The 17,907-nt window shown below is 38.8% G+C and overlaps 1 protein-coding gene across 10 annotated transcripts in view; it reads left to right on the top strand.

The window, feature by feature from the left end:
- The window catches only part of PIP4K (phosphatidylinositol 5-phosphate 4-kinase), a 1,849,876-nt gene that overhangs the window by 1,640,712 nt on the left and 191,257 nt on the right, over positions 1-17,907 (top strand). The window contains exon 12 of one of the 10 annotated variants that reach the window (XR_010947854.1): positions 17,499-17,584. The exons of 8 other annotated variants lie outside the window; for them this stretch is intronic. Coding sequence is in view for 1 of the 2 variants with exons in the window: in XM_067758120.1 (XP_067614221.1) it covers positions 17,499-17,507 (9 nt within the window). In the remaining variant the exon portion in view is untranslated. Of the gene's footprint in view, positions 1-17,498; positions 17,590-17,907 lie in introns of those variants that run through there. One more of the 10 variants, XM_067758120.1, reaches the window with a different exon arrangement.

The raw sequence follows: 17,907 nt of genomic DNA, 5'->3' as shown, positions 1-17,907 counted from the left end.
GTCTTTAAAAACTGTACCGCGGGGAGCAAGAAAAGCCAGATGTGTCCTGATACATTGCATCGCATGATGATTTGTATTCGAGTTTCACCTTATGTCCATGGATTCGGCCTCCTGGTGGGAGAATCGCGGTGGATGTGGTTTCAGGTCGTATTTTGGATCGAGGCGGGTTCCTTATACGATGAATTCACCTTTGCGGAAGTTGACAATAAAGCACGCTTAATAAAGTTATGCAGTCGCTTCTTCGCTGGAGTTGGTAATAAAGTATTCTCTTCGGAGTAATGCGGTCGCTTCAGTCATCGAATCAGACAATAAAGCATTCTCTTGGGAGTTGTAAGATATCACATTTTAATTGCTCAGCGAAATTTTTATTGAATAAAGTTATACAAAACGAAGGTAAGGGTCTAAGATTAAAAAGAATGGAAAAATTACTTGTCAGCGTGACGATGATTGCCAGCGAATATATTTGTTTGATGTTGCCACATCACTCCTTTCTTAATAACTTCATTGCAAATCATTAATGGACGGAAGTAATGAAAGCTCGCTTAAGCCGCTCTACGAAACCTGACGCCCCTTTCCACTCCGGTGGTAAGGTTGGCTCACTCGCTGGTTAGTTAGTGCTGACTCGCTAGCTGGACACCACTGCCTGCGCGAAGGCAGGGCTGGCCCCGGAGTTGTACCCGCCGGAACTTCTTAGGCCGATCCGTGGACTGATGGGAAGTGCACCTTGATGACACAGCGGTAGCCTCTTTAGCCGACGAATCGTTTGACGCGGAGTTGTACCCGCCGGAACTTCATAGGCCGAGCCGTGGGCTGAGGGGAAGTGCACCTTGACGGCACAGGTAGCCCCTTTAGCCGACGAATCGCTCTACTGCCAGAGCCAGGACTGAGGGGAAGTGGGATTGTCTCGTTCGCTGGACATCGCCAATCCCGCGTGCGCACACTAAAGTAAAGTGCGGGAGCGGTGCACGAGCTCTGCACTTGCCGGTTCGTAGGCTGCGAGGAAAATCTGGACCCAAAGGCACCACGCTACGCAGCTGAAGCCTTGGCTTAGGGGAAGGGGTGGGGTAGCCATAAGGCGTTGAGCCCCTATCAGTTAGCTTGGACACGGGCGAGAAAACCATAAAGGCACGCCCGTTCTACCCGAAAGCACAGGGTACCCGTGCTAAGGCAGCATCCCTTCCACTCTGCTAGTCAGGAGGAGTGATTTAGCTGCTTATAATAAAGAAACCATTTCCTCTGACTAACCTGCGAGGAAAGAAGTGCCAACAGCAAATTAATTCCTTTTATACTGCTTCTGTTATGATGTGAGTAAGAAATAAACCGCTAATTGGGCACTTCAGTGAATTGCCATTTACTGTGGGTCGCCGTGCTCTATATATATATTATTGTTGTAGCCAAATGCCACTCGAATGCATTGGTATTGGTTGGCTACCTGTTATAATACTATATATGTATACACTCAGGCGTAGGCGAAATAGGGTTACAGTGGTGGTCATACTGTTGTAACGCTACGTTACAGTCCCTCTCCCACTTCGGTTGACGGAAAGCTGCTGTGAGGGAAAAAAGACTAGCGCACTGTCTAGTGGTTATATTGTGGTATGTCGTTATGCCAGCTTTGCCGGTGTATATGCGTGCGTCGTTTTTTTAGTAAGTGTTTTTTTTTTGTTAAATATACAGAGTCATTCCACTTATATCTAACAAAGTTAATGTTTACATTTCCGGTTTAATAAATTTTTATAAAGCAAAAATAATTACAATTTCAACCTAACAGAGTATCTTAATAATTTACACCCCTATAATGAACTCGTACGATACACGATAAACGCTTGCAATCTGTTCTACCGTATTATGAAATAAATTCCAGCGTGTGAAACTCGATCGTTAGCATTATCGTTTATCGTGGTATTGCCATGCGCTAACTATTGGATACGCTGTTCAATTTTCTACGCTAGCTATCGCTGATAAATTTTTCCACGATACGATGGGAACTCTTTAAATAAAAGTAAATATACAATTATTACATAATCCAAAATAATCCAACTACAGCCTCATTCCCAACACTCTGTTGCAACACCCCGGGCAAGAAGCCTTAAACTGGCACAAACCATCAAAATATTTGGGATGGATGGCCTATTTTTACGGGCGCGCAAACTGCCTTCTATTTCTGTTAAGACATACTCTGACATCAATTTTGTTTATTAAACTTTTTTTACTTTTAGTATGTCAAGTACTTACAGTGTAGAGTTCATTTCAAGAAGATTGGAAGGATCTCTCAATTTTCTTCTTTCCGTGGAATCTATGCAAGTTTCGTCAATTTGTTCATTTGAGTTTATATAAAAGGTAACAGAGGTTGCATAAAACATTTTATTATAACAGCTTTTAAAAACTTTTACCACTTTTACGTACAAGACAAATGAATTGTTAGTATTTACGTTTTGTTTTGCTATCTGTTTCGTATAGATTCACAAAAATGTGTAAACAAAACTCTGCTGTCATTCACAATAGTACATCTATCGGGCGTGTGGAAATCGCAATATGAAAGCTGATTTTTTACGATACGCTAGGAAGCGTTTATCGTCTATCGTATGAAAATTCATAATAGGGGTGATAATTTAATATATAACTGGGGATCAAACTTCTTCTTCGTTGTTCCCATCTTCCTCGGGTTGTGATTTCATCATGGACATCAGGTATTTGGTAAAATATGGCCCGAAAAAATTTGATACTCTTTTGAATTTTGCTTCGGTTGGCTGGCCTCTGGTACTGCTCCCTTCGTGTGCACCCGCCCTCACGTCGCTTCATTTCGCCGAAGTTTATGTTTGCTGAAGATGCTTTTGTACACTCTTTGCTGACCACATTTACTGCAAATGCGATTTGTGGAATCTCCTGATCCCATGTGCAGTGGTCGCTCAGGAACGGTGCTAACGCTTTTCCGCCGAACTGCTTCCCATTGTCCGTGAGGAAGGTTTTCGGACAACCAAGTCGGTATATGACCCCTTTCTTTTAGCGTTTGAGCACGCTTGCGGTTGTTGCTTGGCGCACCGGGATTAACTCCACCCACTTGTAGAATTTGTAGATCATGGCGAGGAGGTAAGTGCTTCTTTGCTTGGAACGCGGTAGTGGTCGCACGACGTCGGCGGTTACTATTTCCCATGGCCGCGGATATTGCATGGTTGCCAATAATCTCGCCGGACTCTTCTCAGCCGCTTTTTATTGTGTAAAATCTGTCCGGTTTGGTGTTTTGTAACGGGCAGCGGGAGAGCGCATTGCATATCGCGTTCGGCATTTTTTTTCGGTACTTTTTATCGAAGTTGCATTTTTACATAGCCGGGTAAAGGGGGTTCTACCGTTGCTTCAGCGGTCGGTTAGGCTTAAGGATGGTCGAATGTTCAGCTGCGGTAATTGGGCCAGCGGTTTTGCTCAATCGCTTCTGGTAGTGCGCTGAAAAAGTTTTCTGCTCCGAATTTTGGCCATTGTTCACGTGTTCCCGGCTGGTCATTACATTTAGTGTGTATAGCTCGGCTGATCTCCTGATCAAGGTGACTTCTAACGGCTGGCCATCTAGCGTGAGGGTGATTCCCCTTTCCCGTAGAAAGTTCATTCCTAAGATCATCCCTTCTGCCAGGTTCGGGATGACGGACATCATTGTGTTGGTCATTCGTCCTTGGTACGTAATCCTTGCTGGGTAAGAATACGAACTATAGACGCACATCTGGTCTGTCAATTGGCCGCTCCGCCTGTTAAGACGTGGTTTGATGTTGTCCTCTCCAGGTGATTTCGTATTGACTCAGCGACGTATGATAGGCTGGCGCCGGTGTTGACTAGCGGGCGTATGCTCATACCCTCGATGGTTATTGGTATGTAGAAACGGTCATCTACTTGCATTTCGGCAGCGGGCTCGCAGGCTGGTGGTTCCATTGGCTTCTGTGGTCGAGCAAATAATGCTTGGCGGCTTCCTCTCACATAATTTGACGGTATCCTGGATGTGTTGTTGTCGGTGGATTGGTTGGTCGAAGGGCATAGGCAGTCCCTGGAGAGGATGTTGTCTTGTCCACACCTGGAGCAGAACAATCTCCAGCTGCCCCTGCATTGGAAGCGGCGGTGTCCGCGTTCCTTGCAGCGCCAGCAGCACTCCTTGCTATCGTACTCCGTTTGAAGATGATACAGGCTGTGGAACACCACTTTGCCCTGTTTCGCTTCCTCGCTTTTAGCAGCTCATATTCCTCCGTTATTTCCAGGAGCTCATCGATCGTCCTAAACTCGCTGCGCTTGACGAAGAGACGTTATTCAATGCGCAATACATCGTAAATCTTTTCGAGGTGGTTTCCCTTGCACAATGACGGGTGCTGGCGGATCAGCGTTTCAAACGCGAGGATGTAGTCTTTGGCCTTTTCACGACCGTGTTGCTTACGTTGTCGGATGGCCTCCTCCAGATGCCGAAGATGCCGCTTTGGAAAGAAAAAATTCTGCACTTCCGATCGAAAATCGCTCCAGTGGTTGATTTGTTGCTTACAATTGTGGTACCATTGGAGTGCTTTGCCACGTAGCAGTTCCGGCAATGTTAGGAGGAGCCGGTCGACGGGGATGCGGTAACATTCGGTGAGCTCCTCTATTCTTTCCAGAAATTCGTGCAGCGACTCCTCTCCCGAAAAATGCGTTCCCAGTGGCGGACGATATTCATTAGCTCACCGGCGCTCATTTCCTCTCGTTTCGGTGGTGCGCGTTCTCTCTCATGCGCATGCGAGTGGGGATTTTGTACCTGGGTGGTGGAGATTGACTTGGTCGGTTGTGATGGGGTGATGTTTAGTGTCGGTGTTGGTAGTTTAACTGGTTTCCCTTCGTCCTCTTTTACATCCTCCTCCAACTCCTTCAGTAGGTCTTCGCTTGATTTCCTCGTGCGTTTGGTTTGCACTTACGTGCTCAGTGCGCGGCGAAGGTCGGCTACGGTTTGGCCCTCCACGTGAATCCTATGCTTCTCGCAATCCTCTATCAGCCTCTCCCTTTCCAGTAAATAGATCCAATTGAATGAGTCGGTATTCAGCATCGTACCTTCGGGAACCTGTGTGTTTGTTGTTTCTGGTGGTGTGTTCGTATTACCCGCCCCGGCAGTGTTGGTAGTTGTTGTGTTTGGTTTCCACGGTCATCTGCGGAGGAGGGGCCCTGCTCGGGTGCCATTTATGAGGTGGGTTTTGTGGAAGTCTGAGATAGCACTCAGTCAATCCAGGGTCGAGTAGAAGTCCCACAAACCCCCACTTAATAAGAACGCAGTATTTATGTGCTTATGACGAATGCACACACACACATGGCTTGTAGGGTAGGAGGGCAGCAGCTTTCCGTCCCAAGATGGTGACGGAGAGCGGCGATTAACGGTCGTCGTAGCAGAGGGGGATCGGCCGGACGGTGGTAGGTTAACAGACGTATTGGGACGGCGGTATGGAAGCTGTGGTGGGATCAGCACGGAGGCTTAACGGCGGTAGGAGGGCGGGCGGCCAACAGTCATAGCAGCAGCTGTGGGCGACGGACGGAGTAGGTGAATATGGACGGGGTCGGAGTTCTCCCCTGCAGGAAGATGGTGGGGGATTAGCCAACACTTTGACACGTGCATTGAGAGGAACATTCGATTTCGGGTCACCAGTATCACTTGCAAATAAGAAACAATATTTAAAAAAACATCATTTTTTTTGTTCAGAATAAACATGCCACTCATATTCAGTTAAAAGTATCGCTTTTCTATTTTCCTTTTTTACTATGACTCGAAAAAGGGAAGATATAGTCCTTCGGTGGTACCCAAGGATATTTTAGTAAGTTGTACTTCTTATAATCATGTAATAAAGGTTTTTTTCCACAAAATTACCTATGTCGTATTTTTCAACAATAGAATTTTATGAAAGTGATATAGGTACATTCGAACCCGATTCAGTATACATAGATGTTGAATGCAACGTTTTCTTATTATTATCAACCAACAATGTAATAGCGTCGTGATCAATATGAGTTAAGAGTGGATCAGTACTTCCGTTTTCTACATTTGTATCATCGCATACCTGTTCTTGAAGTTTTGGCAGCTTGCAAAAATATTCTTTGACGCCCTTGATAGCTCGTCGCTTCTTATTATCTTTTCAATCAATGGTAATCAAAGCATCGCTAGGTGTTATTTTGAGTTGTATAAAACTATTCTTCTACAAATAATATTGTTTCTCTTCTCAAAAAATTGTGGAAAACAAAGGTTTCTTCAAAAAACTTCTATAAAAAACTACCACCTTTTTTCGAGCTTGCGTGGTAGAAGTGATAGAACTTCAAATAAAAGAAAAATAGTGGTAGATCTACCACTTTAGTGGTAGAAGTCCGACCACTGGAGATTAATTTTCTCGCGATTCTACTGTTATTGAATATGTGCATTGCAGTTTCTACAGAGATGACAAATGGCCAGTAGAAAATGGTGAAAAATGTGTAGAGTGTGAGTGAAGATTCTGAATAAACTTTATTCAATAAAGTAAGGTTTGATTCAGTATGTTATCAACAGCGCAAATATTTCTGAGCATTGGAATGATTTGCATGAGCATTCTTACTGTTGAGCACTAATATTATTTGAAAATTGATACTCGATTAAAGCATGCATACAAAAACTGCATTATGAAAAGTAAAGATCAAATATCCATCATTATATTTATACAAATACTGCATATAAATAGTGGGTTTCTGGGACTTCGAGAAAAAAATTTTGTTCCGAAGAAATTTTGGAAAAAAATCTAGTCAATCAAATCTCAAACCCGCTACTGCGTGTGTGTCGGCATGCACATATGATGTTGAACTCCCACTGAGTTCAAATAATTATGTGGGTCAGTTTAACTTAAATATTTGTGTGGTCGATATGTGTATATGTATAGTGTACCATCAAAACTGCATTGAAAGAAATGCATTCAGAGTAATGCCAAAAATTTTTGAAGATAAAGATGTTGCATACGCGAACTTCAGTGGAAAGCAGCGGAGCTTCACAAAATTCTAGTAGGTCACTTCCACCACACCACAAATTTTAACACGATTTTTAACATAATTTAAGCAAACAAAATACACCGATTGTAGTTTTGGAGTGTAAAAATGTGAATTCTGAACACATTAGCTGAATAAAAAGTGTACAAATAATTGTTAAATAATAAATACAGACAGTGGTAGTTTAACAAATTCTGCTGTGGTAAGTGGTGAATGTGACCTACTAGAATTTTGTGAAGCTTGCTTCGCACTATTTTTCGTCCCTGCAATGTCTTTATGTTAATATTGTCTCTGGTAATGCTACACCACCCGCCTGAGAGGAAGATACATATATAATTGAAGACAATTGTATATAACTATTCAAGCGATTTAATGACCCAATTAAGGTTTTAATTTTTTTTCATATTCTATTGTAATTTATTACATAATAGTAACTTGATATTAAAGTAATGAGTGTGTTTATGTAGTTTTTGAATTTTTTTGTTTACATTTGTTTCACATGTGTGTCTATTATGCTGACTTTGTGTTTTTTTTTTTTGAACATATCATGCTGTTTTTTGTTTTTTTTTTTTGTGCTTGTGTGCATACTTATTATTATGAGTAAAGTGCAATGCTTATAGTGAGGTTATCTGTTTTTACTAAGGGTTTTATATTGGTTTAAGCTTATTCTTATGAGCCATTATTTCCTTATCTTTATTGGTCTTGCTACTATTTCCTATTGTATGTGGTATTAACGTAAAATTGTTGTTCTTATCGATATTTCCTACTCTATAGGATGACTTATTTTTACTATCTAATTTATGGCCCGCTTCTTCTTTAACTAACACTAAATCTCCTGTGTTTATTTCCTTACTGTAGCTATTTTTATCATAATTAGATGTTTGTTTTTCTTTACCCTCTTGGACTAATTTCCCAGCTCTTTATTGTGCTGTCTGAAGTCTGTATTTCACTTCTTTGTCATAAGCTTCATGATTGTATAATAGGCTGATTTTATTATCTCCTAGAAATTCGTAAGTCGGGGGACTTTTTGCAAATATAAGTTCAAAGGGACAATACTTATGTATGGCTGATGGCGTTGTATTGTAACAATACGCGAAATACCTGAGGTATTCGTCTCAGTAATCTTTTTCGCTGGATATGTATGAGCCTAGATATTCATTGAATGTTCTGTGACTGCTTTCTACAGTACCTAAAGTTTGATGATGAAACGGTGTTGAGGTTTTATGCTCAATTTTGAGTAGTTTGCACAGTTCTTCAAATAGACTATCTTTGTATTCTGTTCCCATATCCGTTATGATTGTTTTCATGCAATTATAAATCAAAATGAAATGCTCGAACACGGCTTTAGCGACTGTTATTGCGTGATTGCTTGGGACTGGGATTGCTACCAAGTATTTGGTTAGGTCGCATATAATGGTAACTGCATATTCGTTTCCATTTATCGATTTCGGTAATGGTCCGACTGTATCGATTTGTACGGTATCAAAAGCCTTCGGAGGTGTCTCCGTTATTGCCATTGGTTCCTTTATATGCTTATTAGTTTTATTTCTCTTACAGAGGATGCAGTTTTTTACGTATTTTCTTACGTAATTTTTCTTGTTTAGCCAGCTATATTTCTGCTTGATTTTATCTGTCATGCGATTTATTCCTGGGTGGCCACCACATATAGGATCGTCATGATATTAGTGCAGAATTTCTTTAATTTTCCCGGGATTTGTCACATATATAACTTCTGGGGTTAGTGCATTTGTTAAATTTTTGAGAACCTTGGTGCCTGTTCTATACTGCAGTATAACTTCTTTTAAACAATTTGTCCCCTAAGGACAACTGTATTTGTACAAGTCCTAAACTGCCGCCTTTTTTTTCAAGCCTGTTAAAGAATTGTCCTAAGTCAATCTTATCCTCAACAATTAGGTTGCTTGTATCTATATTGCTACAAATTTTCTTTTCATTTCTGAAATATAATTTCGGAGGATCCAAAACGAGCTCGACTAGTTTTTTTACCTGAAATTTATTTAGCGCTTCGTATATTTTTGGGTTCTCTTTGTGTCTTTCTTTATTTTTAATACTACTGCTGGTATTTTTAGCTGCTGATCTTGTTGTTATTTTTAGTATTTTACTTGCTTCCACGAACATTTATTTTAAGTTTGTAATAATTATGCTAGATAATGCATCTGCAATGTGATTTTATTTTCCGGCAATATACACCACTTCAAAGTAATATTCCTCTAAATCGAGTCTTACTCGTGTTAATTTAGATGAAGGACTCTTCATCGATAAAAGATATGTTAAAGGGTGGTGGTCGGTCTTAACTAAGAATTTTCTGCCATAAACATATGGTCTGAAGAAGGTTATGGCCCAATGGATTGTGGCAAATTCTTTTTCTATTGTGGCCTTGTTGTTTTCACCTTATGTGAATGATCTAGAAGCGTAAGCGATTGGTAACTGTTTGCCATCGTGTTCTTGGATAAGAACTGCTCCGAAAGCATACCCACCAGCGTTTGTCGTTATGCAGAATTCTTTAGTGAAGTCTGGGTATTGCAAAAATGTTGGACTGATTAATGCTTCCTTTGGCGGCCACCGTGGTGTGATGGTAGCGTGCTCCGCCTGCCACACCGTATGCCCTGGGTTCACACCCCGGGCAAAGCAACATCAAAATTTTAGAAATAAGGTTTTTCAATTAGAAGAAAATTTTTCTAAGCGGGGTCGCCCCTCGGCAGTGTTTGGCAAGCGCTCCGGGTGTATTTCTGCCATGAAAAGCTCTCAGTGAAAACACGTCTACCTTGCAGATGCCGTTCGGAGTCGGCATAAAACATGTAGGTCCCCTCCGGCCAATTTGTAGGGAAAATCAAGGGGAGCACGACGCAAATTGGAAGAGAAGCTCGGCCTTAGATCTCTTCGGAGGTTATCGCGCCTTACATTTATTTTTTATTTTTTAATGCTTCCTTTAAGTAGACAAAAGCTTTTTGACATTCTTCTCTCCAATCGAAGGAAACATCCTTTTTGCAAAGGCTAGTTAATATTCTTGAGTATTCTGCGAAATTCGATGCAAATCTTCTGTAATAATTGCAGAAAGCTACGAATCTTTTAACACCATCAGCTGTTTTTGGTGTTGGGTAGTTTTGACTTCTCTCAAATTTGTTTGGGTCGGGTAATATTCCCTTGCTTGTACATTTATGTCCTAAATAAGTTACTTGCTGGCTGAAAAATAGGTATTTAGCTGGATGTAGTTTTAGGTTATATTTCCTACTTTCCAACAACCTAATACGACTAAATCATTCATATAGAGAAATGCTTGTGAGGGCTCGAGGCCTGCGAATGCTAGCGTCATCATTCTTTGGAATGAATTAGGTGCTACTTTAATCAATAGGGTAGTATTTTGAATCTATATGTGCCGTTTTCGGCTGTGAACGGTGTTATATCCCTAGAGTCTGTGTGTAATACTATTTGATGAAAGCCTGACATAAGGTGTAGACATGAAAAATATTTTGCTTTTCCAAGTTGATCTAGAATATCATCAATTCTTGGGAGTGGGAATTTATCTGCTGCTAACTTTTCATTTACCTGTCTGTAGTCAACAACCTATCTCCACCTTTTTTCTGTATGCCCTGGAAGTAATTTTTTAGGGACTAGTAAGATTGGGCTGTTGTATTCTGATATGGAAGGTTCTATTATGTCATCTTCGATTAACTTATTTACCTGTTTGCTTATCTCCCCTTTTTGTGTCTGAGGCAATCTATATTTTTTTATATAGACAGGAGTATCATCCTTCATGTGTAATTTTTTTTTGTAAAAATTATTAGAGGAAATTGGTGCTGTTTCTAGTGCAAATATGTCTAGGATTTCTGTTCATAAGGACGTTACCTGAGAATTGAAAAAAATTTGGAAAGGTTTTGGTTAATCTGTTTAATTTTCCTGTATCATTGCTATTTTTATTGTGTACGGTTGTTTCAATTAGTGTATAGTCATCTAAATTTTCAGAATTATTTGGTAATTTTGAATAGTTGTGTTTTTATTTGTTGTGTTGATAATTCTAACGAAAGTTTGACCTTTATTTGAGTTTGCTATGAAAATGCCTTCAGACAATTTTTGATGGGGTATGAGTATATTTTGCCTATCGGTGTTCACTTTAACTTGTCTAATGGCTTCAGATCTAGCAGGGATGCTAATTGAATTGACGTCAGTTTGCTAGATGCATTGTTATTGTTTGGGGAAAATCATATGGTCTTAGGATTAATTTTTCCTCTGTTTTGCCAAAATCTAGAATGCAATTGTATTTCTTTGTAAAATCTAGTCCTATTATTCCATCGCATGGGATTGTGAATTCGTCTTCTACAACATGGAATTTATGGTAAATTAGGAGGTCATCACCCTTTAAATCCGCTTTAACTGTGCCTAATATGCTGGTTATACCATGACCAATTCCCTTCAAATCTGTAATTTTTTCTGTATTTATTTTAATATTACTATTTTTTGGGTTCTTTTTAATAATGGAGATATCTGCTCCTGTATCTGTTAAGAAGTGTGAAATTGAGCTGTTTAGTGATGTTCTGGTAGATATATAGCTATTTAAGTGTAGATTTAGTACACATATTTTTTTATCTACTGGTCTTGAAGTGGAGTCTCTTATTACCTGTCCTATGCTATTTAGTGCTTCTAAAATTATATTCAAATGCTTTCATATTCCCTGCCAACCATAACTACCCACTTTTAACCACTTTCCCCTGAAATTCCAACACCATCAAACATTTCGGTGTCAAAAAATTTAAGTTTTTGGGATATTTTTCAGAGTGAAAAAAATTTCCCATAAATAGGATGAGTGCGAATGAAACAACATGAGTGTATTGCTTACATATATCCCAAAACAAGGGAAATAAAAAAGTAAAAATATTTGACAATTTCAAAAATTCGAGCGAAATTTTTGCAATTTGGCTTAAAATTAAAAATTGTTTGTGTTTTAGTTGTAAAAAAAAAAAAAAACAAACAAAAAAGTTATAAAAGTGCCTTTAAAAGGAATGCTGTAGAGGACCATTTTGCACAAGAACTGCCGTATTCATCGTTCTCATCGCCGCCATACATCTAGTAAGTGTTCCAAAAAAATGTGAATATCATCTTAAATTAATATATTATGGTGTCCATCATAATATAGAGATGCAACTGCGCTGATGCAGCTATATATTATGATGAATACAAAAATAAGTAAAGTGTTATCTCCCTGAAAAAGATCAGGAGAATTGTATGGTGTCACCATAATAAACAAATGAACATGCGCTTGTGCGTTTATGTATCATGGTGTACACCAAAACCAGTTCGGTGCTAAGTCCCTGACAAACTTCAGGATGATTTTATCGTGCCTTATTAACATGCTTTTATAATTAGCTTCACCTTATTTGTAATCCCGTCAGGGTCATTTGGGGACTATTCCGCGAACATTTGGAGACCCTTCTGGGTAAATTCCTGGATGGTTTTCGGGATCCGTCCGCGATACGGTCGTGGTCATTTCGTGGCTTTCGATCATTTGGGGACCCTAGCAGGTCATCAGCTCATTTAGTTATTTTTTTACTCTATTACAAAAAAAAAATATATTTGACAGACGAATTGTGTTTAAACAGATAACTTGATAAGCAAGCTAACGTGAATAGCCCATATGTTTAATTTTCTCTTTGCGGGCGGGGCCGCGGATAAAGGCTAGCAAAATATATATTATTAAGAGATATATTTGTAGGTAATTCAAAGACATTTAGTAATCGTAACATACTAATTAAAAATGCTTTATTAATTAGGGCCTCATTCTCTATTACGAAGCGAACGTTCGTTTCGCCTCAGAGATGAATCGTTCGTCCGTTTGTATTATGTATAACGACAACGACTCAGTACAAAAATAGCTGCCTCTTACGTGACAAAGACGTAAAAAGTGAACATTATCTATAACGATAAGTCAAAAAAATAAAGAATTAAAATGTCAAAGTCAAACGACAATAAATTAGTTACCGTTCGTTGAATTAAAAATGGATATAGCAGCAGAGGTAATTTTATTACAACTAACTTATTTAGAGCAAATTTTAATCCATGTTTTTGTTTTTAGTAACAAGAAAACTAGCAGCGTGTAGTTTGGAGTGCTAGTAAGCGAATTGGAAGCCAATTTGAACCTGGTAAGAGGTGCTCCTCCATTCGGGGGAGACAAATTGAAATGCGATTTAAAATGGAATGAGGTAGCCAACAAAATCAATGCTCTGGGCCCTCCAATAAGAACCGTGGTTGAGTGGAAGAAGGTAAGTGCGATATTCAAATTTATTTGTTACTACTAGCAACTTATCTGCAATCGTTTTTGTTGTAGATCTGGGCTAACCTCAAGAGTAGGACAAATCGCAAGCTTGCCGATAATGCGCGAAACCGTAATGGTACAGGTGGTAGTCGGTTTTGCCACACACCACTCACGGAAACAGAGAGACCTATTGACTGAATAATGTTCATGTCAAAGGCAGCTGCACCGGCAGGACAAGTGTTTGGAGTACCTTCCTCGCAAGAGGAAAGAAGCAGCAACAATAACAACAAGAGTAATAAGCGCAGCAACAACAGCACCAGTCACTGCAACAATCGCAGCAACAGCAGACATTTCTCCACGCTCACGTGTTCAGACACGCCTACAATTCGACATCACCCTCTGCACAGAACATATCATCACATAACACAGATCTTAACAATATAACAACATCAACACACCGTGCACGGGGAACAAAAAATTGTTCGAAGAAAGCGTAGCGAAGTATGCGAAAGAGCAAGCAGAAGCTGCAAAAATGCAATCTCAGGAGGTGAAGAAAATTGCGGAAGTTTTAAGCACCCAAGCGGATGCAATGAAGTCTATTCCCGCAAGCTTGCAAAGCTTAGTTAAAATGTTGTAAAATAGATAAAGCTTACAAATAACACCCGTGTCTGTTACTACTAGAGTTTGCCCAGTGTGCATACCACCTACAACAATAATAATCTTTCCTTTTTCTCAAATTAGGAAATAGCAGGATTATGGTCCATCGTCAAAAAGTTTTAATAGACAAATGGAAGAGGATAATGAAATAAAGATGAGAAATAGGAAGGAAGAGGAAAAAAGTAGGAAGACGAAGAGCAGGAGTAGGAAGAGGGGCAGAATGTGGGTAAGATGGCGCAGAAAGGAAACGAGGGGAAGAGGTGGAAGCAGAAGAAGAGAAGAAGGACTAGCAAGACGACGAAGAGGGAGAGGAGAAAGTGTAGGGGAAGAAAAGAAAGGGTGGGAAGAGGAGGAATAGGAAAAGAGGGGAAAAGAAGAGGAGAAGAAAAAGAAGGAGCGGAAGAGGAGGAGAACCGAGGTTTTTATATGCATTTTCGTTTCGTTATATATATGTCTAAACAATTCCTTACTCACCCGAAAATTTGCATCAAATATGTGGTAAAGTGCTGTTGGTATTCATACCAACTTGTAAATATACACTTACTCAGACTCCGGTACGTCCAATACATTTAACTTATCATGCTGCGTTCTACCCGTAGCTGGGCTTCACGATACCATTCGGTTATGATGTATACGGCAGCTGCATACATTTTGCTCTCAAACAGCGTTGGAGCACAATTTCCCGAAAACAAATTATATTTTATAATCATTTTCCTTATTTTATTTAAATACAAACAACCCCAGAATAAACAAATCAATTTTGTTTCCAGATTTATTTAATTGAGCGAAAACACATGCAAAACTTTAAAGAACTTAACTGATTTTAAAAAGTTTCTAAATAAAATACATAATATGGCAACAATTCATTTGACAAATGTTTTCACCTATATACACTTTGGCATAGCGTAGGAAACGTAAAGGCCGAACGAAAATGATAGAGAATACCATTGCTAGACGAAATCGTCAAGAGACGAATCGTTCGCTTGAGCTATCGTTCGCAATACAGAATGATGCCCTTAATCTTTTTAAAAAGGAAAAGCTGCTAACTTAAATTTTGTTGGAACAAGCGCATAATACATACATTTGTCATAAAGGAAATAGCAAAATTGGGCTTTCAAGAGAATTTACCAGTGATTCCAACGGTATTTTTGTTTTTTTTTTTTTGTGCAAATAAAAGCTTTAGGGGTAATTTCACGTCAAAAGTTCGAACCATTGTTTTTTAAGATTGAAATATTTTCAAAACTTGTTAACGGATTTTAACATGATTACAACTCCGAAGTAGCTTATAAAAATACCTTCGAGTTTATATATATCAGATCTGCTCACCCCTATACACTTGTAGCACTTTTGTTTTTGTTTTGCCCTGAATCATAGGCACAGATTCAAATTCACACTTTGAATATAAAAAAAATTTTCATAGCACTCCCATATGCCCTCACATATAATTTCGAATCAAATGAAAATGCTTGAATTTCTTATGAAAGTGCCAAGAAAAAGCACTCCCGTATGAAGCTCAGGCACTTGTATATGATAAAAAAATTTACACTAACAATTTGACAACAAAAATTATCAAAAATATTATAGCACTGAAAAGAATTTATAATCAAAATTGATTCATAAATAAAATTAAAATAGATAATTGACCGCGGAGTTGAAATATATGGGGATATATGACCAAAGAATGTAAGCAAAACTATACCAAAACAAGAGGAGCCTATTCTAACTTCATATGATATTAGTTAATTACCCTCAAGGGAAGACAGTAACTAGTGATACAAAATTCTGGTTCAGAACTGGACCTAGAGTGCCAAATAAGTATTAGTTCGTTAATAGCTAGATTTTCAGTTATAAAATCTACAAAAAAAAAACCGCTACCAACTGTAACGAGCTGCGGCTACATATGAGTATGCCTCTTTCTCAACACTATTAAGAAAAAGAAATTTGTATATACGAGTAATTAGGAACTAGTGAAAAGTTAAAGCAGCGGGGACAATTTCCACCGCCTAGGACATCGCCATATTAAATTCGCTAGTTGAAAACATGTAAAAGAGATAGATGGCGAAATATTAGTGGTTCAGAATGCAGTAGAAATGCACTTATTTTGAACTAGAGATTCTCTTTACGGGGCAGTTTTTGTGACTTTTTGCTTCAATTCGATATATCATTTTTCTTGGTTATGAGATATTTTTTGGCTGGGGGAACCGTAAAGTAACCATGCCTATAATTTACTTGTTTAACATTTTATTAAATTCAAATGGTATTTCAGCACCTCAGTAATCTCTGTTGCTAATATATGTATGTAAATTTGAACACAAATTTAAAACAAACCACGCAGAGCCCTCTAATTAAGCATTTCAAAAGTTTTCAAACCCAATTCCAACATTCGCGGGAATCTCCACATTCACTTTTAGTATGATTATTGAAAACCAAATTCTGACGATATATGTATATAGAATATGTTCCAGATTCCTACACAATTAATGGCCACACTCTGGAAAGCGTTGATGTTTTTGTCGACTTGGGAGTTACAATGAATTGCAAACTTAGTTTCAACCCTCATATTAATGCCACAGTCAATAAAGCGAGAGGAGTTTTAGCATTTGTGAAAAGATGGGCAAAGGAGTTTAGTGATCCTTACGTTACAAAAAGCCTTTTTACATCATTGGTGAGGCCGATATTAGAAATGGATCGATAATTTGGAAACCGCGTTATCAAGTTCATGTGGATAGAGTAGAATCAATTCAAAAACAGTTTTTACTTTTCGCCTTGAGAAATCTTCAATGGGACTCTCCGTATAATCTTCCTCCTTACACTAATCGATTAAAACTAATAAATCTTCCTACCCTTGCAAGTCGTAGAGAAATGCTAGGTGTACTATTTATGGCTAGACTTTTAAATGGATCGATTTCAAGCCCATTTCTTTTGAACGAGGTAAACTTGAATGTTCCATGCCGAGTTTCAAGGCATTATAAACCTATAATTCTTAAGCAATGCAGAAGCAATTTCCAACTACACGAACCTTTTCTATGTTTGTGTGAAGATTATAACTCTCACTCAAGAATAATTGATGTTTCGGATTCGCTCTTTGCCATAAAAAAGACGGTTCTATCTTCTCTTAATAATTAAAAAATTATATTTATACTTTTAGTCTATTGTATTTTGTGAATCTATATTTCTCAGCTGATGAGTTTCTCTGTAGCTGAGCAGTTTTAGATCTCGCGCTTAGGAAGCCACTGCCTCTCAAAAACTCGGTAACAAAAAAATTATAAATAACACATAAATAAGAATTGGGATTCAAAAAAAAAAAACAAAAGTATGTATGAATTAAAAAAAAAAAACAAAAACAGGATTCGCCTGGTTTCATCGGGCCACTTGAGGGCAGTGCGTTGTCACAACGTCCGACAAAAAACAAAAAAAAAACTTTAGGCTAGAGGTCAATGTAATTTTAAATTTAATGCTACTTTCAGAATTAAATTTATTGGCTCTTGTATGTTGGTTATACAACTATTGACATAATATTTTAAGCAAATATTTTGTAACATGAAACTAAATATTCAACTTTTTCAATTTAACTTTTTATTTCCAGTGCTTTTGAGGAACACACTGCAGAGCACCACAACAACAAACCAGATAACACCGACAAAAATTGATTTAATTTTTATTATTAGTATTAATATCCCTACTATTACTATTATTATTATTATTTTTTTTTTGCGTTATGTGGAATGAGGAAATGCTTTATGCACTAACCGGGTTGTTAAGCATCCGTGCTACTCCCTGTAGCAGGGAGCCTTTCCCAATGTAGGACTCCCTTTGTTTTTCGCATGGGCTACCCACTAAAACCTAACCTCCCTTGGCCCGTCCTTTTCTGCACCTGGGACCGCGTTTAGCATTACTTCGGATACGGAAGCGCGATACGTGAGCTCTTTGGCTACTCACACGTTATTGGGCTAAGCAACCATCTTGCCGTTTAGCGAGGAGAATATTCCTTGCAT

This window comes from Eurosta solidaginis, chromosome X (genome assembly GCF_040869045.1).
Source record: "Eurosta solidaginis isolate ZX-2024a chromosome X, ASM4086904v1, whole genome shotgun sequence".
In the NCBI taxonomy this organism is placed as follows: Eukaryota; Metazoa; Arthropoda; class Insecta; order Diptera; family Tephritidae; genus Eurosta; species Eurosta solidaginis.
Note: the sequence above shows the minus strand (reverse complement) of the source record. Positions and strands in the feature narration are given on the sequence as shown.